Source organism: Monodon monoceros, unplaced genomic scaffold (genome assembly GCF_005190385.1).
Source record: "Monodon monoceros isolate NGI ecotype Baffin Bay Population unplaced genomic scaffold, NGI_Narwhal_1 Super_Scaffold_18, whole genome shotgun sequence".
NCBI classification, from domain to species: domain Eukaryota; kingdom Metazoa; phylum Chordata; class Mammalia; order Artiodactyla; family Monodontidae; genus Monodon; species Monodon monoceros.
In genome coordinates this window covers 168,673,239-168,697,360 of record NW_021703774.1, presented here as the reverse complement: position 1 = coordinate 168,697,360, position 24,122 = coordinate 168,673,239, and the positions used below count along the sequence as shown (strand labels likewise).

Genomic DNA, 24,122 nt, shown 5'->3' with positions numbered 1-24,122 from the left:
TGTGGTTGCCCTAGGCAAGGTAAGCAGGGGGTGCGGGCGCCAGCATGAAGTTGACGTAGCCGCACAGCTGGCTGTGGTGTTACTGGTATAGGAGACGTGGCAGGAAGTCCGAGGTGAAGGCCATGAGGAAAGCCTGCAAGGGGGCTTCACAGGAAGGCCGTCCCGCCTTTCAGGGCCCAGTCTCCTAACTCATCCCCGCCCAGGTCCAGCCCCACTCCCGCAGGCAGGAGCCTGTGCCCGAGGATCCTAGCCTTCTGCCCCTATTTCCCAATCTCTCACCCTGATTTCCACCCTCAGCCCCCATTTCCCTATTCCCGAGCCTCCTCCCAGTCTCTGATCTTCATTTCCCCCTCTGACCCTGTATTTCCCTCCTTACCCCCCTCTCCTCACATTCACGATGACAGAAAGGTAGGCAATGGCTTCACGCAGGAGCAGCCGGGTCTGCTCAGCCACCAGCCGCCAGTACTCGCACAGAACTTCTGGGTGTCCGGTCGGATCTCCACCCAGTTGTTGAGCAGAGCAAATAGGGGTGCCGGTGGGAAGGCTGCCACGAAGATGGTGATGAACCTAGACTGCAGCACTGGAGTTGGGGAGTGTCAGGCCTGGGGTCACCTCCCCTGCTGGGCCAGGCCCCCAGGAACCCTGCTGGGCCTGGTACTGCTGGGCCACTGCTCACCCATCTCCAGGTATTCATCAAACTGGCCCTTGAACTCAATGAGCTCACAGTCCTCTTCCCAGTGCCGCTGCTCCTGCCTGATCTGGGTGTCCTGCAGCCCGGCCAGGTGTCTCTTCTGCTGCCAGGTCTTCAGCTTCCTGGGACAAGACAATGCCATTTCTATCCTCCCACTCCCTTAAAGATAGGCACCATGATTATTTACACTTTACAGAGGAGGAAATGGAGACTCAGAGACCTGGCCCAAGGCTCCCCAAGTTGTAAATGGTGCAACCAGAGCTCAAGTCCTGTTCGTTAGACTCCAGAGTCCAGGGCTCTTAAACTCTGTGCTTCCTACATGGCCATTCTCGGTCTCTGAAAGCCCTTCCCCAATCTAAAATGCTAACAGAAAGCCCTCCTCTTTCCTGTTCAGCATATCATTTAATCCACTCAACTCTCTTGGAGAGGTATTATTGTCCCCATTGTACAAGTGAGCAAAGTGAGGCTTAGAGAGAAGCAAAGCCAGAGCTTACAGGAGGCAGAACTAGGACTTATGTTCCAGGGTCCTGACCCCCATGGTGGGGGGCGGTTTCTGCTTTGCTCTCATAAAGGCCCCCTGCCCCAGCCTGACTAGGCCCAACCCCCAGATCATCCCCTGCGCTCACAGCACAACAAACTCCTGCACGTTGCTGACCAGCTGTTTGCCCACTGTGATGATGAAGAGCTGTTGCGCAAGCTCGAGAAGTCAGCCTCCAGGCTCGCTGTGATTGGCAGACACACAGCACCTTACTCAGGGCTTAGGGGCTGGCCCCCTACTCCTTGGAGGCCCCAGAGGCAGATCCTGCCCTGCCAGACCTGAGGGTGTGATGCCCCCCACCGTCCCTCAAGAGCTGGCTCTCTAAGGATACTCACGTCCTCGTTCCACATGCCAAGCAGCCTGCCATGCTCACCAGGGTATCCCACAAACCTGTAGACCCACCGCATCTGTTGGCAATGTGCCCACCCCTTCTGGAGCCAGGCCACAGCTAAACTCCATGCTGAGGCTGACCTCTCTCCCTGCCCACCCACTGAGAGATAACTCTGGTGACCGGGCTGCTGGGAGGCCTTGTCCCACCGCCCCCAACTAGGCTATGTTCCCAAGGCCTGTTGGGACCATGGCCCATATCTACTGCTCAACCCATGAGAAGTCAATTGGGTATTTCTGGGCCAGGAAGAGGGAGTCATGCTACTGGTGGGGGGAGGGGTGGTTCTTTTGGTGATTCTCCCTCCCATTCCTGTCAAATGACAATGGCAATTACACAGTAACACCACCACCTCCTGGGAGTCTAGCCCTTGAGGACTCCTGACCCATCTTTGTTAAAAACTGGAAGCTCCTAGAGGGAAGGCCCAGCTCTGGTTCATTTCTGTGTCCCCAGCATCCAGTCCAGACTGCTCAGTGGAAAGGCGACCACAAAGATGGTGATGAAGCCAAATGTCAGCAATGGGAGGTTGAGTGAATGAATGAATGCAGGTGTTCGAGTTTCACATTTACCCAATGATGCACTGGAATATTACAGTTGAGAAAATTGAAGCCCAGGGATTTCCTTGGGGCAGCGGTTCAGACTCCATGCTCCCAATGCAGAGGGCCCAGGTTCGATCCCTGGTCAGGGAACTAGATCCCACGTGCATGCCACAACTAAGAGTTCGCATGCTACAACTAAGGAGCCTGCAAGCCACAACTAAGGAGCCTGCCTGCCGCAACTAAGACCCAGCACAACCAAAATAAATAAATAAATATATATATATTTTTTTAAATTGAAGTCCAGGGAAATCAAGGACCAACTTCAAGGTCAAGACCTTGGTAGAGACAAATCTAGAGGCTCAAGGATGCTGCCACTCTGCTGGCAAATCATCTGAGAGTCGACAGCGTTGGTGGGGGTGGGTGGGGGAGTCCTCACCTGCCTTTGAAGAATGCCACAAAGAAGGGAGAGAAGTAGATGGACTCCCCTGGCGGTCCAGTGGTTAAGGCTCTGCACTCCCAGTGCAGAGGACATGGGTTCTATCCCTGGTTGGGGAAGATCCAGCATGCTGCGTGGCGTGGCCAAGAAAAACAAAAAAAGAAAGGAGAGGAGTAGAAATTGACAAACTGGAAGATGAAGACTTTAAAAGTGAAGGCATCTTCATGGAGGGTCTGGGCTCTGTGCATCTCTGGGAAAAAGGCAGAGCTGGTCAGAGTTTTATTGAGTGTAAGGGGGCAGGCCCAGCCCATTGGGTCAGCTCATATGCTTCTGTCCCCAATCCACCTTCCCCTAAGGCCAACCATGCCCCCCTGGCCACCTTCATCTGAGGTTGGCTGAGCAGGCTGGGGACACCAAGGTAGGAGCTGCAGGCTCTGAGATGCAGGGAGCCCTGCCTCAGGGCTCACAGTTCCCAAGTGATGCCAGGACACCCCTGCGATCTCCTGCCCTTACTCATCCCACCTGGTGAGTTGCTCAGCCAGTGAGGTGTAGATCTGGCCCAGGAGGAGGATCAGTACCAGGTAGAGCACAGTGCTGCCGATGTTGGCAACATTACCAGCCGAGGCAGAGTGATGGCTATCACCTTGAGCCCAACCACGTGGAGAGGCAGAAGGAACTTGAGGATGCCCCCGTTGTGCCCAGAGTCTGGAACAGTGGTCCCACCCTCCATTGCTCCAAGGGGCACTCACTTGGGTCATGAGCACAGAGTTGGCCGTGTGGAACATTGCAATGCTGACGATGCCACAGTAAATGATGACAGACACCAGGAAAATCATCACCACACAGAGCTGGGGGCCAGCAGGGAGAGCTGTCAGAGCTGGAAGGCAGGTCCACCAGGGCACCAGCGCATCCTGGAGGGCACAGTCCTTCCAGAGCAAGGGCCCAATGCCCCCTCACCATGATGAGGATGGCTGCAGAGCTGGTAAGTAGGCGGGGAAGATGGGTGTGGGGTGGGAAGTAGGGCTCCTTCAGGCCTGTCACTGGGTTCTGGGCCATCTGTGGGGCCAGGGCAGCAAACTCTGGATGTGGGCACTCCTATCAGAGGGGGCAACAGAAATGTACATCCCAGGGCCCAAGGGTCTGGGTGTCATGACCCTGGGGTGGGGGAAGCCTCCTGCCTTTTCCTGTTTGCACAGGGAGCTCTGGAAATGCAGGAATGAGGTCTGATTCATTTTTGTTTCTGCAGGGCCTTTTTTCCCTAAGGCCTGGCTAAGAGCCTGTGGATGGATGGATGGATGGATGGATGGGTGGATGGGTGGGTGAGTAGACAGAGAAGTAAACAACAAATGGATACACATGTAGGAGAGGGCTGGATAGTCTGAAGGACGGGTGGCAGTAGGTGGACAGGTGGGTGGGCAAACTAGACAGGCAAATCTCTATAAGTGAATGCACAAATGTGTGGGTAGATGGGCAGATGGATGTATGTCTGGATGGATGTCTAGGTGGAGGAGGACATGAGGGTGTGTTTGGATGGATGATGGACATGAGGATGGATGGGTAGATGGATGGATGTGTGGATGAATAGATAATGTATTAGTTATTCAATAACTATTAACCGACCACATACACTCTGCAGTAGATACTGGATATGACATGATGAACAAAATGGACAAAATCTAAGTCCTAACAGAGTTTACAGTCTAGTTGGGGAGATGGACATTAGATAAATGAACACAAATATGTACTTGTGAATAACTCATATGAAGGAAAACTGGTCTTCAGGGATGGTCACTCAGAGGAAATGACATTTTAGCTAGGACCTAAAAGACAAACAGGTGCTAAGTAATGGGAAAATGAAGGGGAAGCACGGCAGGGGTTGGGGAGGAGACTGTGTGCAGAGGCAGGGCCACTCTTTGAGTCACATGAGTTGTATAATTCACTGCTCTAAGAGGTGCCGGGTGGTGCAGTGGTTGAGAATCTGCCTGCTAATGCAGGGGACACGGGTTCGAGCCCTGGTCTTGGAGGGTCCCACATGTCGCGGAGCAACTAGGCCCGTGAGCCACAACTACTGAGCCTGCGCGTCTGGAGTCTGTGCTCTGCAACAAGAGAGGCCACGATAGTGAGAGGCCCGCGCACCGCGATGAAGAGTGGCCCCCGCTTGCTGCAACTAGAGAAAGCCCTCACACAGAAACGAAGACCCAACACAGCCAAAAATAAATAAATTAATAAACTCCTACCCCCAACATCTTCTTAAAAAAAAAAAAAAAAAGAGGTGCCGTTCACAATGACTTTGTTACTTCAGTTTTTCCTTCCTGCTTTTTCAGTCCTCCAGAACTGTTTAACCAATCAATACCTTATATTAAATCCTCTCTGTTGAAATAACTAGTCTCGTTTCTATCTTCTTGTCAACCCTAACTGTTGGATGGATTACATTATGGATATCTGGACAGATGGATAGGTGGAGAGATAGATTTGTGATTCACAGATTCACCCATCAAATGTTTAATGAGCACTTTCTATATGCTAGGGACTGTTCTGGGCCCTAGGGAGACAGCAACATCACACACAAGGTCTCTGGAGCTCACATTCTAGTGGCAGAGGACAGACAAAAAACAATAAACAAGAAAATGTAGTGATAAATGCTGTGATGAGATTAAAACAGTGATAGGGAGCCTCTTCAGGTTGGGTGATCAAGGAAGGTCTCTTTATTTTTATTTATTTATTTATTTTGGCCACCCCCTCGCAGCTTGTGGGGTTTTAGTTCCCCGACCAGGGATTGAACCCAGGCCCTTGGCAGTGAGAGTGCAGAGTCCTAACCACTGGCCATCAGGGAATTCCCAAGAAAGTCCTCTTTAAAAGGGTGACATTTAAGTCAAGATATGAATGACAAACAGTAGGCCATATAAAGTCTGGAAGAAGGTTCTAGCAGAGAACAGCCAGTGCCAAGGCTCTGGGGGTGGAAATAACCCTGTCCTATTCAAGAAACAGCAGGGAGCCAGTGGAGCCAGTGGAGGAGAACTAGGCAGAAGCCAGATCACACAGGGCTGTGGGCTGCTGTGAGGGGCTTAGATAGTTTTCCAAGTGCATATGAGAACCCACTAGAACGCTTTGAGTAGGATAATTCAGGATGTGATTCGTATCTTCAAAAGATTGCCCCAGGGGCTTCCCTGGCGGTGCAGTTGTTGAGAGTCCGCCTGCCGATGCAGGGGACACGGGTTCGTGCCCCGGTCCAGGAAGATCCCACATGCCGCGGAGCGGCTGGGCCCGTGAGCCATGGCCGCTGAGCCTGAGCGTCCGGAGCCTGTGCTCCGCAACGGGAGAGGCCGCAACAGCGAGAGGCCCGCGTACAGAAAAAAGAAAAAAAAAGATTGCCCTGGCAGCTGGGAATGGATTGAATGGGGGCAAACATAAGAGCAGAGAGATATATTGGGAGGCTACTGCAGGGGTTCAGGTAAGAGAGAATTGTGGTTTGGACTGGGGCTAGGAGGTGGGGAAAGTGAGGGTGGCAGTGGAGATGGAGAAAAGCAAACAGATTCAGGATCAATGATTAGATGTTTGGATGGACAGGTGGATGGCTAGATGGGTAGGTGAGTGGAACGCTTCTCTCCTTCTTCCCTGTTTCAGGAAGAGTTTCTCTTTGAGCCTCTAAATGCCTCTAGTATTTAACTTCACCAAACCTTATATCATCCTGATGTCAGGGGAGGGTGGGAAAGTGACCCAGGAAAATTGTAGGGAAGAGTCAGATCTGGATCCTGGGATGCTGGACTCCAGAGTCCAAGCTGTTCCCAGCATGCCTTATGGCCTCTGAGAACCGCAGGAAGCAGAGTTCTGGGCCTGGAGGGCTGAGCTGGGCGTCACCTCCTCTTCCTGGAAGTCACTGCAGTCCCAGTGGTGGGCCAAGGTGCTACTCCAGTGCTCCAGGAAGGCCGTGGCCCAGAAGCACATGAAGATGCTAAAGAACACAGTTCCCAGATGGTCAAAGAGATAGCCCAGCTGCAAAGGAGGGAGAGAGGGCACACTGCCTTCCCAGCAGCTGGCCCAAGGTGCTGGGTCCCAAACACCTACCCATTCCCTTGCTCTCTTCCCTGGCTCACCTTGGCCACGGGGCAGATCTCAGAAATATTCCATGTGGCACAAGTATCACAGAGTGAGCACATGAGGAAGGAACTCCTGCTCACACAGATCTCCTCCCTGTGAGCAAAGGGTACCCCATCCTGGGAGGGTCTATCCTCAACCAGCCAGCTGACCCAGCCCATGCAGCTCATCCCCCCAGCACTCCCAGTCATCACGCTGGTACATTTGTGCCCATGGTAACTAGGCCAGAGGTAAAGACCAGGGTACCCACAAGAGCAGCAACCAGGCTGTGTAGGTGACAGAATGTGGGGGGACGGAATGCTCATGAGCCTCCATCTCTGTACTCAACCCCATCTCCCAGCCCTCACCCCCAACACCAGATGCACCAACCAGGCAAAGTAGATAGCTGCCTTGTCCCCAAAGTCCTCCTGTATGTGGTGCAGGGGCTGGTACTTTTGCCAGCACCCCCAGCAGGCCCAGTATGAATAGAGCAATTGTCGAGGGTTGAGGTCTGCACCAGGCACCTGGTACCCGGGCAGATCACAGGGGCCCTAGGGAGAGGAAAGGCAGGAGGGCTGCAGGGAAGTCCCAGAATTTTCTCCTGATGCCCCTGCAGTGGAAGAAAGCTGGGTTTGTGTCATCTCTACCTCACGCAGTGGGAAGGCTGCAGTGTAGACTCCCTCGGTCAGCAGACGGGCCATGACCATCTCCGCACGTTTCTCTTTCCCATAGATTGTTCGGGCCAGGATCTCTGCCACCTGTCAGAAAGAATTCTGGCATCAACTCCGCCCCCATAAGGTCCCAGCTGGACCCTCCCCAGGCAGTTGTCTCACCACTTGGTGCCTCTGGGTACTGGAGAAGTAGGAGTCATGGGAAGCCCTGCCCAGGAATCTGTGAGCAGAGCAGGGGTCAGAAGCTGAACCCTCCGCCGAATGCGAGACCTAACACGATGGGAGGGCAGTCTCTAGGCTGGGGACACAGGGATAAAACGTGCCAGCTGGACTTCCCTGGTGGCACAGTGGTTAAGAATCCACCTGCCTAATGCACGGGACACGGGTTGGATCCCTGGCTGGGGAAGATCCCACGTGCCATGGAGCAACTAAGCCCGTGCGCCACAACTACTGAGCCTGCGCTCTAGAGCCCGCGAGACACATCTACTGAGCCCGCGAGCCACAACTACTGAAGCCCGCGCGCCTAGAGCCCGTGCTCCGCAACAAAAGAAGCCACCCCAACGAGAAGCCCGCGCACCGCAACGGAGAGTAGCCCCCGCTGGCGGCTGCTAGAGAAAGCCCGCGTGCAGCAACGAAGACCCAACGCAGCCAAAAATAAATAAGTAAAATAAATTTATTTTTAAAAAAATGTGCCAGCTGCTAAAACCAGAGAGCCCTTCTCCCCACAAAGCTCAGCCTGGGCTGGGTGTTTTGCAGCCAGGTGAGCATCTGAGGGGCATTGAACGCGTGGGAATCAGGGACGGGGAGCCGCTTGGGCACGGCCTGAACCCTAGGCTGCGGAAGGGACAAGGCTGAGACCTAAAGTGAGTTAAGCAGGAGTTGCCTCTCTGGCAAAGCAAGGAGGAGCAATGGAGCCTCGATTTGGCTAAGCCTGCGGCTGGCGCCCCTCCCCTCTGCGGGAGGCCCCGCCCACCCGAGACAAGTCCAGCTTGGAGCGGCGGAAAGTCCAGTGGCTTATTGGGCACGTGTTGCTGCAGAGGTTGCAGCAGGCGAAGGCGCCGCAGTAGCTCCCCCCACCCTGCCGTCCGAGTCCGGGTTACGTCGGGCCTGCAGGACTAGGGCAGGGTCACCGGTACCTGGGAAGACTCCGCCCCCGGGCTGACCTCGCCCCGGCTCGTCCCTCCCACCTACAGCGGCACACGCTGGCTCAGTTCCTCTGCCAGCAGCTCCCAGGGCGCACAGCTTGGCGAAGTACACGGCGAGGGCGCGGCGCTTGGCGAGACACTACTCCTTGGAGGGCCGGGGTCTCCGGATGGGCCAGAGCCCGGAGCCCCTCCTCTCATGATCCCGCCTGGGAGTGACAGTTCCCGTTCTGCGCGCGCGGGCCCTTGGCCACCTTCAAAAGCGCTTTGATTTGCGTTTCCTCGTTTGAAATTCAAACGAGGGGGGAACTAGCACCCTCATTTTACAAACGTGGAGACAGACGCAGACGCTGAGTAGGCCGGAGTCATACAGTAGTGGCTGCTGGTTCCCATTTATTGAGCACCTCCAATGAGCAGGCCCTGGGCTGAGAGCTTTGCACGCTCGCCAGTTTAATCATCACAGCCCCTCTATGGGGCTGACGCTACGGTAAAGCCCATTTTACAGATGAGGTACTGAAGTCGCTTGCGCAGGTCACAGGGCTCGTTAGGGAAGCCCGTGCTCGGCCTCGGGGACTGAGCCCGCGCAGCCCGTCCCCGCTGCGCTCACCTCCTCCAGGAGCTGCCCGGCCGCGCGCAGGTTCCTCTGGAACTTATTCACGCCAGCTCCGCTGCAGGAGTCGCTGTCACCACGCCCGCCGCGGGGGTCGCAGCTTCTCCTCCCTCACAAGCAGGAAGTCTGTCCCATCGCGGGGGCAGAAGGGCAGTTAGGTACGGTCTGCCCCACCCTACCCCACTTCCACCCTGGGTGGGGAGTTGGGGGCTGGGTTTATCAGTCCCACTAAAGCCCAAATTAAAGGAAATAGTTCGTCGGACTTCCCTAGCGGTCAGTGGTTAAGACTCCGCGCTCCCAATGAGGGGGCGCGGGTTCGATACCGCGCGTCGCAACTAAAGGTCCCGCAGGAGACAACGAAGGTCCGCGTGTCACAACTAAGACCCGGCACAGCCAAATAAATAAATTAAAAAAAAAAAAAAAGGGAAGTTCGCGCCACAGCAAGAGCGACTGGGCTTAGCTCAAAGGAGGAACTGCCCATTGCAAGAAAAGGACCAGAGATGCCACGGGATTCCTCGCGGAGGTAAGACCTCTCTTTCCTCACTGTAAGAGGGGGACTGTGGGTGGGCTACTCTGGCTGCCTGAGTGAAGCGGTGAAGTGGGGGTAAGAGTCCTGTCTGGCCCCAGTCTCACCGATTTCGGTTTTCCAGTCGCGGAAAATGTTGCCCCCGGAGTCTGGGACACAAATGCTGCCGCGGGACGCGCAGAGACGGTCGTCCTCCGGTCCTTGTCCTCGGCACCATCGCCGTCCTGGGCGCAACAGGACCGGAGTGCGGGTGAGAGGACCCCGGCGCAGGTGCAGGTGCCAGGAACTTCTCCACCAGCCCAGCTGGGCCGCCCCTCCTTCCGCCCACCCGCCCGCCCACCACTGGCTAAATATAAAGCGCAACAATGGAGGCGCTGTCGGCGCGATCTGCGACCCTTCTCCCTCCTCTCCACTCGCTCTCAGCCCCAGAAACACCACCACTACCATAAGTAACAACAGCGACAAAGTCAGTAGCCAACATTTGCTGGGCCCTTAATTCAGTGCCTGGCCCAGTGCTAAATATTTTACACGCATTTACTTGTTACAACCCAGAAGTGAGCGGGTGCTCTTGTTATCTCCATTTTACAGATGACACAAAGGAATTACAGTGACCAATCCAAGGTCACAGCTCTTCACCTTCCTTCTGGACCACGGTCCCAAGCCTCAGTCGTCCCCTTTGCTCCTAGGAAACACCCCTTCTTTCTAGAATAGAATTGAACACCAACTCTCCCCACTTCACCTCACCCCCACTGGCCCAGCCTCCAGGTCTGAGGTCACAGGGAGGGAGGGGCCCCCCCACCCCCTTACTCCCAGCTTGGGCCTCTGGGGATTTGCCTCCACACAGCTCTGACTTGTCTTGGGCCCTGAGCCCCATGCCACCCTCTGGGCACTGCTCCCCCAAGTCTGCTTCATGGCACAGGGTGGAGGCTGGGGGTGGTGTCATGGCTGGCACCAGGCTGCCCTGGGAGTAAGGAGATCCAGGGCAGCACCAGGGAGTCCCACCCCCATTCTGGACTCACCCAAGGCTCTGGAGGCCTGCCCAGCAGCCTTTGCAGATCTGGCTCCTGCATCCCCTTCCTCATCCTGGGTGCAGGCAACTTGCCTGGGGTTCTCCTTGTTGTCCACAAGGCCAGGCTTGGCTGGTGGCTGGCAGCAGGCAGGAGCTTCACTTACCAGCTCACTGTGGCCTGGGAAGGATGGGGGAAGAAGAGAAAGAGGAGAGGGAGGAGAGAGCGAGGCACCAGTACCGTATTTCCCCTCCTACAGGCAGCCCCAGGCTTCTGGTTGGAAAAGCAAGACCAGGTGGGATCATGTGAGGGGCTGGACCCAGAAGACACCATTGGGGGATGAGGGGAAGGGACAGTCCAGGGGAGAGGGGTACGGAAGGCTAAGGGCATCAGGGCTGCTCCATGGCTCTGCAACCTTGGAGAAACGCCTGACCCTCTCTGGCCTCAGCCTCCCTATCTTAGTCCATTGGACGGCTATAACAAAAAACCACAAACCGGGTAGCTTATGAACAACAGAAATTTATTTCGCATGGCTCTGGAGGCTGGGAGTCCAAGATCAAGTCTTCATCACAGCCAGTTCTGGAGAGCGCCCTCTTCCTTGTTCACAGCCAGCACTTTTTCTCTGTGTCCTCAGATGGTGGAAGGGGCTAGGCAGCTCTGTGGGGTCCCTCTTATTAGAGCACTAATCCCATTCATGAGGGCTCTGTCCTCATGACCGAATCCGCTCCCAAAGGCCCCTAATACCATTACACTGTGGACTAGGTTTTCAGTGTACGCATCTTGGGGGACACAACCATTCGGTCCATAGCACTCCCCCTCTGTAGGAAAGGGCTTGGGGAGGGAAGAAGAGGGGTCTGGGATGTCCTGACAAACAGCACCAGGGCTGGGCTGCAGCACGTACACACCCCCACCCCTGGAGAAGCTAGTCCCTCCTCCCTCCAGCTTCCCTCTAGAGCCCTGAAGTCTGTGGGCTCCAGGGCCCGGAGGAGCAAACATGGCTACCCTCTTCCCAAGGATCCCCTCTAAGTCAGGGCTCACCCCTGAACCAGCCTGGGGGCACAGTCACCACCCCTTCCCTCCAGGTAGCCTCAGGGCCCACAAAGGGAGCAGCAGGGTATTTGCCTTTGAGCTGTTGTAAGGCTTAACCTAACGGTGGAATTTCTGGCACCAAAATGGGGAGAAGGCAACTCCCCGACTTCCGGTGGCCTCCGGACAGGCCACAGAATGGCCTCTGTCTCCAAGGTCCTGAGAGAGGAACTTTATCCGGAGTCTGGACCCTCTCCTGTGCAGGACCTACCACGTGATTGGTGGTGTCCAGTGGAAAACTATTGAAAAATTATTAAGGATTTCAAGATGGCAACAGCAGAGCATTAAACCAGGTGTGGGCCCCCCAGTGCAGAGCCCTGTGGACTGCTCAGGTGCCAGGCCCACAAAGCCGGCCTGAGTCCATGTGTGTGTGTGCACACACATTCTCTTCTCATTCGCTCTCCTCGACCCTGCCCAGAGTCCACTCTGCGGGGACAGCCACCAGCTATTAGGAGAATTATGGCTCTGCAGCTCCCTCCTCCCTCGTGCTTCCAGTTCTCTGCACTTCAGTGGAGGCCTCTAAGGGGGTAGCCTATGAAATACTAAAGTGGCACTGGGCCTGGGCTCTGAGGGGCTGAGAAGGCAGCACTGGGACGGCAGGTGGCCGGCTCCAAGTCTTAGCACCGTTGTGGTCCCCACTTTGTTCTTACTCAGGGAGAAGGGAATTGTTTACCTCTTGGTTTGGGATGAAAGTGTGTGACGGGTCGATTCTCTGACTGGAGCAGTGCTAACCAGTGCCAACCAGTGCCCTGCTCTGCTGTGGGGAGGATCTAGGTTACTTCTCCAGAGCAGCCTCTGGCTCTTGGCTGAGCTGGTGCCCAAGAAGGATGCTGAAGCTTTAAGGCCTGAGATAACTGGCTGGGATGTGGGGTAGCTGGTGCCCACAACACACACGGGTATCCATAGCTGGAAGGCCACATTCCAGCCCAGAGGCCACCTTTGCTGGGTCCTGCCTTGCTCTGCCTGGTGGGTGAGGTCTACTGGAGCTAAGACCAGAGGGAAATGGGCCAAAGCAGAGCTGAAGGCAGCAGTGGGACACTGCGGCGCGGGAGCAGGAGTCGGCCGGTGGGCTGTGCAGGCTGTGAGGCCTGGGTCCTGCCCAGCAACATTCCTCCTCTGGGACATGGGCTAAGCTCAGGTCTCAGCTCTGAACCTGAGTTGGGGGTAAGAAGGTGCTAAAATCCATGCTTTAGGCTCTGGAAAGGTTGACAAACCTACAGGCAGTGCACAGGGTGGACAGACTGACAAGCAGTGCCATGCAGGCCATCAGTAAGCGTAGGAGTGTAAGCCAGGGAGAGCATGCAGGAGCCTCCTGTGTGTGCCAGGAGGGAGAAGCGGGGCAGCATTTTAGGGCAAGTACTGGTGTGTGTGGGCACATGATCATGCGTGTGAGTGTGGAGTGTTCAGAGCTGCTTTCTCGAGAGGGGACTCTGAGGGTCGGCTGGCTGACCTGGGCATCCAGGGCCCTTCCAGCTGGGTCAGACTCAGGCCGGCTTTCTGCCCAGGGGTCCATCTATGGGACTGGAGAGGGTGTCACCGGGGAGGGAAAGAAAGTATAAAGGCCGGCTTTGTAGGCACCTGCGGGCAGATGCCTACAACTCTAGCCCGCACTCACTAGTGTCTGGCTGATGGGGCAAGGACACAAGGTCACTCACCTTCCTGCTCCTGTCCTTGCTGGCCTCCTGCCAGCTCACGCCCTGACCCCCCACCTGGCCCAGTCCCTGCCCAGTGATACTTTCTGGTTCCCCCAGGCTGGCAGGGCCCCTGTCCTAAGCATAGCTTCATGGTCAAAAAAAGGAATTCCAGAGTGAGGTGCTTGCCTCCTGGACACACAGGTGGACTACATTTCCCAACTTTCCCTGCTGCTCTGTGTGACCACGTGACTAGGTGCTGGCCAATGGAATGTGGGCAGAAATGAGGCACACTGTCCTAGGCCAGGTCCATAGAAACCTGCTGGGGGACCTTCCACCTGCACTCATCCCATCTGCTGACTAGATGTTGATGCCCCAGGACAAACTGGGAAGAACCTCATTGAAGATGTCAGAGCCTGGGTCTCTGAATCAGTGTATAGAGCAGAGCCTCCGCACCCACCTTCACCTCCACCTGAGGTGAGACACAGAAAGAAAAAAACTTCTATTAAGTTAAGCCACTGAGAGTTCAGGGTTTACCTGGTACAGCAGATGGTGTTACTTCAACTAACATGTACAGGCTCTGACTGAAGTCACTTGAGGTCCAGGGCCCAGCTGAGGCACCCCCTCTCCCCAGTCACACTCCATGGTTGCTGCAGAAGGGGGAAGGGCAGGGGGAGGCTGGGGAGATGCTTGAGCCCTCAGGCCTTGTGCATACAGTTCCTCCGTTTCCAGAAACCCAGACTCCTAGGGCAGAGGGAGGAGGCCAGTGGACAGCCAGATGCCCTCAGATGGCTGCCCTACCGAGCATTGTGCCCCACTTCACTGCCAAGAATTCCACAAGGAAAGTGCTCTGGGGCCGGGAGCCTTCTCGGGCCACCATTCTCCCTGACTAGGACCCTCTGGCCAGTCCTCGGGATGAGATCAATATTCCTGTCCCAGCCTTGGGCCCTGGGTCCTGCTCTGGGTCACCTGAGGGTGGGGAGTGCCCACTCATCATGCCACCACCCCTCAGCTGGGGGGTTCCTCTGGGGGGTTGGGGAGCAGGCCAGCTGCCACCTGGTCCTGGTGCCACAACTGCTCTGCCAGGCCGTTGAGCACATGGGCAATGTCGGCCAGCCCAGCCCGCCCATCCAGCGTGCGTCCATCTGCCAGCCGTCGCCCTGGCACACTCTTCACCCGCAGGAGGGGCAGCTCCCAGGCCTGCCGGAAGGCTGTGAGGTCACGCTCAGGCACATCCGTGTGCATATACTGGTCAAATCTGGAGGACAGTCAAGGAGCCTGTCCGGGCACCTCTGCTTACCACTCCATGAAACCCAGCCTTCTCCCTCCTCCCTTGCCCCCAACACCCAGAGTCTGGGGGAGGCCCTGTTGCAGCCTTTAAGATAAAGCCCATGGGGCTGGACCCCATAGCTGGGCAGAGGCAGGCTGCCTGACACCCTTGCTCCGTGCCTTGCCAAGTGTGGCCTCTGACAGTCCTAGAGGCCGCCCAAAGGATACTTGGAGCCGATGACCATCCTGACCACACCAGGGGCCTCGCCTGCTACTCGGGCCAGCTGTCCAGGGAGGTCTTCAAAGGAGGCACGGTCGGTGAAGGAGAAGAGGAAGAGGAAAGCATCTGTTTTCTCCTGGCAAGCCTGGGGATAGAGAGGCTAATTAGCGGCTCAGGCCAGGCTTGTAACCAGAACCTATCGGCTGCAGGGCCCTGAAAAGTCTCAGCACCATCCCTCCTTTCACAGACTGGGAAACTGCGGCCCAGAGCAGGGAGTGGCTGGTCCCAGGGCAGAGGTCTCCCAGCCCGGGCAGCATCCTCAGTCCATTCACGCCCACTTCTGGCTCCTGCAGACCAGGCAGGCCAGGCTCAGATGCCTGTACTCAGAAGCCCACCTCGGGCAACCAGCCCCTCCTGGACCCACCCAGGCCCACCTTCCTGCTCACCGGCAGCATGTGATCAAACTTTCTGAGCGCAGACTCCCCGCAGTCCCAGAACTCAAAGCGGAACATGACAACACGGTCGCTGGCCTGCAGCTTGGCCGGCCAAAATACCACGGTGGTCTGGATGCCTGGGGAGGCGGGGGTCAGTCACTCAGCATGGGGGAGGCGGAGGTGGAGAGGAGTAGGGGGCCCAGAAGGAACAGGAAGAGGAGATATGTCCCTACCTTAATGGGTCCTCAGTCTGATGGGGAAGGCATAGTCCCTGACGTGGGAGAATTCTCAGTCCGACGGGGGAAACTGCCCTGCCCCGGAGGAGCCTCCAGTCTACCAGGGAGAGGCAGCCCTAGCCCTAGCCATGACCAAGTAGTTTCCTCTTGTGCACTGGGGAAGCCAAAGGTCCCGGAATACTCTCAGATATTGCAACATGATGGTCAATCAGCATCCGGTGGAAGGAAACAAGAAAGGAAGATCGATGTTTTCTGAGCACCTACCCTGTGCCAGCTCAGTGCTAGGCATGTGACCACCACTATCGCTAGTACCAACCCCACCACAACCCCAAGGGGTTGGTACTATTATCCCTTTTGGACAAAGGAGCGAATGTAGGCTCAGAGAGGTGAAGTGACTTTCCAAGGTTGCAGAGTAAATGGTAAGGCTGGTTACAAATCCCAGCTTATGTGGTCCAGGGCCAGTCTTTTCTCCACCCCAAGGAAGGCCTCCTAAGGAGGGACTCACCAGTGGTCTCGTGGTGCACCACGGGCACCTCCAGGCCAGCCAGCTTGGCGACCAGCGCTGTCTTGCCCACACCACTCTTCCCAGACACAAAGATCTTGTAGCGGGCGGTGTCAATGGCCACAGGCGGGGAAAGCACTGGTCGCTCGAGCAGCCCTGGGGCAAGGAGGGATCCAGGTGGGGTCAGGGAGTCAACATGCACTTGCCCGTCATACCTGGGGTGTACAACCTCATCTCTCAGGGCTTCTTCAGTGCCAACCAACCATTCCCTATACAGCACTCATGACAAGAGGCCTGGGATACAAGCAGCATCCCCGGAGGAGAAGCTCTGCTGGGAACACCTGTGCTCTGTGAACTGGGCCAGTGCCTACTCCAAATAACACCATTTTTCAAAAAAGTTTGATGCATGAGATGATTTTTATTATTTTATTTTTTGCCGCACCACACGGCTTGCGGGATCTTAGTTCCCCAACCAGGGATCGAACCCAGGACCCGGCAGTGAAAGCACTGAGTCCTAACCACTGGACAACCAGGGAATTCCCTGAGATGGTTTTTATTAATACTATCACATATCCTAGATTTCCCACAGGTAAAAGAAAGGTTTTTCCTAATTCTCTCCTCAGTGAAGAAATATCAGCAAAAGTATTCTTAATTAATATAAACTCCTTAGAACCAATACAGAGAGATATTTATGAATGTTTATTTATTTATTCTCTTTTTTTTTGATCCCACCTTGCAGCGTGTGGGATCTTAGTTCCCTGACCAGAGACTGAACCCAGGCCCACAGAAGTGAAAGCGCCAAGTCCTAACCACTGGACCGCCCTGAATGTTTTTGATTTAAAGCTTGCAAAAAATAAAGTCTAAACTATGATCCATCTATAGGTGTAGGACCTGAAAGTCCTAAATTGTGGGCTGCCTGTCACTCTCTGGTCTTAAGCCTTCTGGTGTTTTGTCTCTCCCGGCCAGAGCTGGACTCCTGCAGCCGATGCCAGGCCCCTCTGCTGGCCTGTCAGCTGACCTTGCCTGGGTGAGTTAGCTTCATCCTGGGGAACATGAGTGTCTTATCCTGGAGACAGCAGGATGTGGAAGAGGCTTGTCTCTACTCACTAGGGGATCTTGGACAAGTCTGCAACGTGCTGTTGAGAAGGTTAAATTGGAGTCCATTGTATAAAGTGCCCAGCAGAGGGCCTGCCACCAGCTGAGGCCTCAATCAACAGCCTCTCTGGTGACAGTGGTTCCTGGCAGGGTTTTGGCTGTTTCCATGGCTCGGATGACAGAATTAACGCTAAGGAGGTTTGGGGGTGGGGACCCCAGGATAGGGCTTCTGGGGTCCCCAAGGTTGAGGAGTGCAGTGGAGAAGGCCCTCACTGCCCTGCTTCTCTGCTCCACGCCCCCCACCACAGGGGACACTGTTCTCCCCAGGGAGTGGCAGGTGACAGGCTGGGGGAGGGGGGCACTTACCAAACACCCGCCGGCGGTTCTTGCGCAGGATACAGGCCAGGTACTCCTTGCCCTCGGCGCTCTCGTGCCAGTCTGGGACAATCACTGAGCCTGGGGCAGGTAGTCTGGCCATGGCTGGGCAACCTGACAGGGAGGGGAGATGGCAGAATGCTGAGAGTAGGGGATGGGAGAGGGTAACTGTTCTAAGCTGTACCTGTGAGGCCTCTTAACCTGCCCTCAGACTCTCCCCTGGAGCCCCAGCTCCCTCCTTGGAGGATGGAGCAACTATGGAGCCCCACCCTTCTCATTATTACGACTAACATTTTTGGAATCCAAGCTCCCTTTCAACATCCTGAGGTGTTACGCACCCCCGTCCCCCTCTTATCACCCAGAAGGTGCAAAACCATAGTCCTTTCTCCTCCGTATTGCTCCCTGGGGGACAGCCATCCCATTATTGCCCCAGAGGGCATTTACACAGTCCCTAGCTCCCTTGTCACCTCCGGGGGGTGGGGGAGTCACACAGACCTGCTTCTCCTCTGCCTCCTGGATCCTGACTCCCAAGCCCACCCAGCCGTCACCATCAGCAGTCCCCGCGGGCGAATGGGCCCGGGTGGAGACCGCGCCTTTAAAAGCCCGCCCAGCGCTCCCGCCGCCCAGCCCGCCGAGCCAGCTTCCGCCCTGCTTGCGTCCGGCTTCGGCTCAAGCCGCCAGCCCAGGCGCCGGTGCTTGAGGCGCATGTGCGGAGGCTGTTGTCATGGAGACGCGGGGGGCGGGGTTAGGCTGACGGGTTCCACGTAGGTCCTATGTGTGCAGCCACCCCGGCTCAGAGACACCCTGGACAGGGACTTGCCCTCTGTGCCGTGGATCCTCTTCACTTTGCTCAGTCCCAGCCCCAGTCTTTCCTCCAAAACTTGATCAAATCCCCGTTCTCCAGGAGCCTTCCCTGCCTCTTTGCTCCTCAGTTTCCTCTTCCATGAAGTGGAGGTAAAATACTACTACCTCCTAGGGTTCTTTACAACACTGCCTGGTCCGTAGCAGTGCTCAATAAGTTTACTTATTATTGTTGTTACTTACTCCTGCTCGGCAGGAACTCGATATGAATTAAACACCACTGGCTTCACAGATGGGGAAAAGGCTGCTGAGAGATGTCAACGGACTTGCTCAAGGTCTTAAAAATGAGTCAGAGGCTCTCCATCACTCATTTATTGATTGATTGATCGATGTCACTCATTCAACAAATAATAACTGAGCGCCTATTGTATGCCTGGCCTGTTCCAGCTGCTGGGAATACAATGGCAACAAGAAGTCCCTGCCCTCCTGGAGCTGATGTTTCAGCACTGAGGCCGTGAGCCCTTCTCCACTGTTCCAACACTGGGCACCAGGCCTGTTACCCTGAAGATTTCCAACACTGGGCATCAGGCCTGTTACCCAGAAGATGGGTGCTCAGTAAATGCCCATTAGTTGGACAGGACGCAAAGTGGGTCATTACTGACAGGTTGTCTATTACACTTTTTTTTTTCTTTGGCTGCGTTGGGTCTTCGTTGCTGCACGCAGGGTTTCTCTAGTTGCGGCGAGCGGGGGCTACTCTTTGTTGCAGTGCGCAGGCTTCTCATTGCGGTGGCTTCTCTTGTTGCGGAGCACAGGCTCTAGGCACGCGCGCTCAGTAGTTGTGGCTCGTGGGCTCTAGAGCGCAGGCTCCGTGGTTGTGGCGCACGGTCTCAGTTGCTCTGCGGCAGGTGGGACCTTCCCGGACCAGGGCTCGAACCCATGTCCCCTGCATTGGCAGGCGGATTCTTAAGCACTCTGCCACCAGGGAAGTCCTCTATAAGTTAACTTTTATTGAAGGCCAACTAAGAGCCAGACATTGGGGGCTTTACAGAGGTTAGCTTGTTTACTTCTATAAACAAACTCGTGGAGTAAATATTATTATCCTTCTTTTCTTTTACAGATGAGGAAACTCAGAGACAACGGGATTGTCTGAAGTCACGCCATACACGTGGTCAGTGGGAAAACTAGGCTCAGAACCTAGGGTTCCTGGACTCTGAAGGATGTCTCTGTTCTGCCAGATTGGGTCTTGTGTTTTTAAAACTTTGACCCCAGCCACTAGGAGGGCCATTCCTAGTAAAGCTGAAAGCAGCCAGAGGGCCATGAACCCACAAATCATTGAGGTCCATTATGAGGCCCCAAGGGGGTAGAGGGGACAGGGCACTTGCCCGCAACTTGCTTGCACTGCAGCTAGGCAGAAATACAACAAATAACCATTCCTACAGGATTCTGCAGCTTGAAACCATTGCCTGTACTCCCAGGTCACTCAGTTCCCCTTCCTGCAGTTCCTAGCGCATCTGCCAGAGGTGGGGTTAATCACAGCTGTGTGGAGTTCACACCGTGGACCCCGAGTGCCTCAGTCACAGGCCTCAGATCTGATTTATCTCTGGGTTTCCAGACTTCACACCCAGCCCTGCCCGGGCTTGGCTTGTGGAGGGCTCAGGGAGAGTGTGAGGAAAGGGGGCAACTCGACAGAGTGAGCTTACTAGTTAACCTGGAGGCCAGATAAGATGTGAAGTCCTCTTGGGCACAGAGAGGGAAGCTGGCGGTCAGAGGAGCTAGTGGCCGGAGGGTTGGGGGGATCAGTCTTCACTGCCCTCAGGAGCTCATGGAGAAGACACTTCAGTGAGCGTCAGCAGCCTGTTCAAAACATGGATTCTCGGGCCCCGACCCCCAGGGATTCTGCGGCAGGGGGTCGGATGGGTCTGTGAGCCTGAGCATTTAACAAGAGCACTGGGCAGCTCAGAAGCTGGGCCCTGCATCAGTCGGCTTGGGCACCACAGACGGGGTGCTGTAAACAACACAAAGTGCCTTCTCACAGTCCTGGCAGCTGGAAGTCCAAAACCAAGGTGCCAGCAGGGTTGGTTCCTGGTGAAGACTTTCTTCCTGGTTTGCAGGCAGCTGCGGCCTCACAAGGCCTTTTCTCTGTTCACACACACCCTTGGTGTCTCCTCCTCTTTTCATAAGGACACCAGTAATATTGGGTTAAGGCCTCACACTTATGACCTCATTTAACCTTAATTACCTCCTTAAAGGCCCCACCTCCAAATAAGTCGCATTGGGGGTTAAGGCTTTAACACGCGGTGGGGGTGACGCAATTCAGTCTGAAACAAGGCCCAAAGGCCTCACTGAACATGGTCACCACTGCTCGGGACAGGAAGCCAGTCGGGGGTTGCAGCCTGGGAGTGGGGTAGTTGGAATTGTGTTTCAGAAGGATGCTGTGAACATGGCCTAGTGAGTTCCTCTCTCCTGTGCCTCTTTGACCACTAAATTGTGTGTCCCCATAAGGATCTCCTCTTTGGGTCTCAAGTGAAACGGGTGGGCCATCTATCTAAAGGCCCTTCTAGTGTAGAACCTTCGGATTAATCCACTCGTTTTTTCATGGTTTGGTCTTCTCCCCAGATGCAGCACCTCCTGGACAAGGCTCCACAAGGCCTCCAAAGGAAGATCTTCAAGGCAGGGACGCAGGTGGCTCAGGCGGGCAGACACACACAGAAACCTGAGGACCTGGAGGGCAGGGCTGGGGGTGGGTGGGACGCCCAGGGAGTGTAAGTGGAGAAGGGACACCATCAGCTTCATGTTTCCATCTCTTGCTCGGATGCTATAGCTGCTTCCTTCAGGGCTTCCCTGCTTGCCCTCGGGGACGCCACACAGGCACCAGAGTGATCTTTTTGCAACATAAATCCACTACTATCACACCCATGATTACAGTCTTCCAGTAGTTTTCACTGCGCTCAGAGTAAAATCCAGACTCCATGCCTTCCAGGCCTTCCATGACTGGCCCCTGACTACCTCTCACTTTCATTTCAACTGCCACCCTCTTCCCCTGGCCTACTGCACTCCAGCGACTCTGGCCTTTTCCTGTTCCCACTTAGGGCCTCTGCGTTGCACCCCACCCCGGGAGTCCCCTGCACCACCCCAGTGCCTCACATGGATGACTGCTCCCTGGCTCAGGTCTCCTGCACAGAAGCCTTCCTCCTCTACACTCAAGGATATGCCCGCACACCCCTGGCTCACTTTCACATCGTCCTTTCTTGATCCTGAAATTTTAAAACGTATTGTCTGTCTCCCTCACCTAGGACATAAGCTAGGATAGGGGCCTTGTCTTTTTGTTCTGTTATATCCCTGTATTAATTTCCTAGAGCTGCAGTAACAAAGTACCACAGACTGAGTGGCTTAAACAACAGAAATGTATTTTCTCAGTTCTGGAGGTTAAATATGTGTGACCAAGGTGCTGGCAGGGTCAGTTCCTTGGCGCGGTGGTCCCCAACCATTCTGGCACCAGGGACCAGTTTCGTGGAAGACAATTTTTCCACAGACGGTGGGAGGAGGGGATGGCTTCGGGATGATTCAAGCACATTACGTTTATTGTGCACTTTATTTCTATTATTATGATGTTGTAATATATAATGAAATAATTATACAACTCACCATAATGCTGACAGGAGGTGGAGCTCAGGCGGAAATGCGAGCGATGGGGAGCGGCTGTAAATACAGATGAAGCTTCGCTCACTCGCCCGCCACTCACCTCCTGCTGTGTGGCCCGGTTCCTAACGGGCCATGGACCGGTACCAGTCCGTGGCCTTGGGGTTGGGGACCCCTGCTTGGAGGGCTGAGAGGGAAGGATCCATTCCAGGCCCCTCTCTCTGGCTTGTTGGTGACCATCTTCTCCCAGGGTCTTCACGTTGCCTTCCCTCCGTGTTAAGTCCCTGTCCAACTTCCTCTTCTTATAATGACACCAGCCCTACTGGTTTAGGGCCCACCCTTAGCGATCTCACTTTACTTTAATCACCTCCGTAAAGACCTTATCTCCAGGGCTTCCCTGGCAGCCCAGTGGTTAAGACTCTGCCCTTTTACTGCAGGGGGTGCAGGTTTGATCCCTGGTTGGGGGACTAAGATCCTGCAGGCCGTGTGGCCAAAAAAAAAAAAAAAAAAGAACTTATTTCTAAATATCACTTTCGGAGGCACTGGCGCTTAGAACTTCAACATATGAACTTTTTCCAGGGTGGGGGAGACATAATTCAGCCCATAATAATCCCTATTGCTTAGAATATGTCTGAAATATAGTAAAAAATTAATAAAAATGTGTTGACTGATTGCCTGGCTATGGCTACAACATGAAGAATGGCTTGAAGGACCAGTTAGGAAGCAGGGCAAACATGCCAGGCACGAGTGGGTGAGGACATGTATTTGTCAAATATTTATGAGCACTCTGGGTGCCAGGCCAGACACTGGGAAGACAACGGTGAAAGAGATGCAAGCCTTGCCCTTGTGTATTCCACATTCTGACACAGACTGGTAAGCAGGGCAGTAGGGTAGAGAGGATTCTAGTCGGCAGATTGAAAATGTCCAGATTACCTTTATTTTATATTCTTTTTGCGGTACGCGGGCCTCTCACTGCTGTGGCCTCTCCCGTTGCGGAGCACAGGCTCCGGACGCGCAGGCTCAGCGGCCGTGGCTCACAGGCCCAGCCGCTCCGCGGCAGGTGGGATCTTCCCGGACCGGGGCACGAACCCGCGTCCCCTGCATCGGCAGGCAGACTCTCAACCACTGCGCCACCAGGGAAGCCCCAGATTACCTTTAAATACAGGATTTGGGGCTGGAGCTGCCAAATCATCCCCAGGGAGTTCTTTTTAGGCTGGGATGTGACAGGTTTGTGCTTGGTGGCAAGGCTGGTGTCCTTGACCTGGACAGCCTCGGGTCAATCCCCTGCTTAAAACCCTCTAACAGCCTCCCATTGCACCTGCTGTCCACACCCCTCCCTCACCATGGCCTACAAGGCCCACCTGTGCACTCTGCCCCTACTCGACACTCCAGCCACACTGGCCTTGCTTCTCCTCCTTGAACTTGTCAAGTTTACACCAACCTCAGGGCCTTTCTTCCTGTTGTTCTCTCTGCATGGAATGCTCTTCCCCCCATCTTCGCATGGCTGCTGTTTCTTACATTCACGTCTCAGCTGAAATGTCACCTCAGAAAGGACACTCTGATGAGCCCAACCCCATCACATTCTGTCACATCCCATTTTTATTTTCTTCATAGTATTCATCTGGAATAATCTTGCTTAGTTGTTTACACATTTGTCTGTCCCTTCTCCTGCCCCTCCACTGACATGTAAGTTCCACAGGGCAGGGGCAGGGCCTGGAAGTGCCCCTTACAGTGGGTACTATATATCTGCTTAATGCAGGAATCCACGCTGGCCAGACACCTCCTTCTCCACCTCCAGATCCAGCTGGCCACCAGAGGCTGATTTTTCTCCCTTTACGTTTCTAATCTCTCGTCGTTGCCACTGTCTGGGTTCGGGCACCCATTCCTGGGCTCTGCCTCTCGTCCCCCATCTCCAATTCATTCTCCAGTTCTGTCCACTCCAGTCACACTGACCTCGAGGCTCTGGAGGGGCCAGTCACACCCGGGTCTCTGTGCCTTCGCACAGGCTGCTCCCTCTACTGGAAGACCCTTTTCTTTCCTTCCTCCAGCACTTGCCAGAATCCCTCTCATCCTTGGTTCTTGTGGATCCCAGGCACTTCATCTGACTCCTCTCCTTCTATTTGGAGCAAGTACAAGTTTTTACCTCCACTGACTCAGACATTTAAGAAATAGAGCTTTGTTTCCTCGGACTCAATTTAATCTGTTTCTGCTATGC

At 55.0% G+C, this 24,122-nt stretch overlaps 1 protein-coding gene and 1 pseudogene across 1 annotated transcript; both read right to left on the bottom strand.

Annotated features, from left to right (window-relative positions):
- Positions 1-17: 17 nt before the first annotated feature.
- LOC114898886 lies at positions 18-9,756 on the bottom strand (annotated as a pseudogene).
- Positions 9,757-11,125: 1,369 nt separating this feature from the next.
- CPLANE2 (ciliogenesis and planar polarity effector 2) lies at positions 11,126-18,117 on the bottom strand. The gene is made up of 6 exons (XM_029227087.1): positions 17,963-18,117; positions 17,459-17,581; positions 16,001-16,153; positions 15,272-15,396; positions 14,834-14,970; positions 11,126-14,594 (listed from the first exon to the last, which is right to left on the bottom strand). Exons 2-6 carry the CDS (start codon positions 17,568-17,570, stop codon positions 14,345-14,347), a joined length of 777 nt encoding a protein of 258 aa, XP_029082920.1. The 5' UTR covers positions 17,571-17,581; positions 17,963-18,117; the 3' UTR covers positions 11,126-14,344.
- Between the last annotated feature and the right edge of the window lie 6,005 nt (positions 18,118-24,122).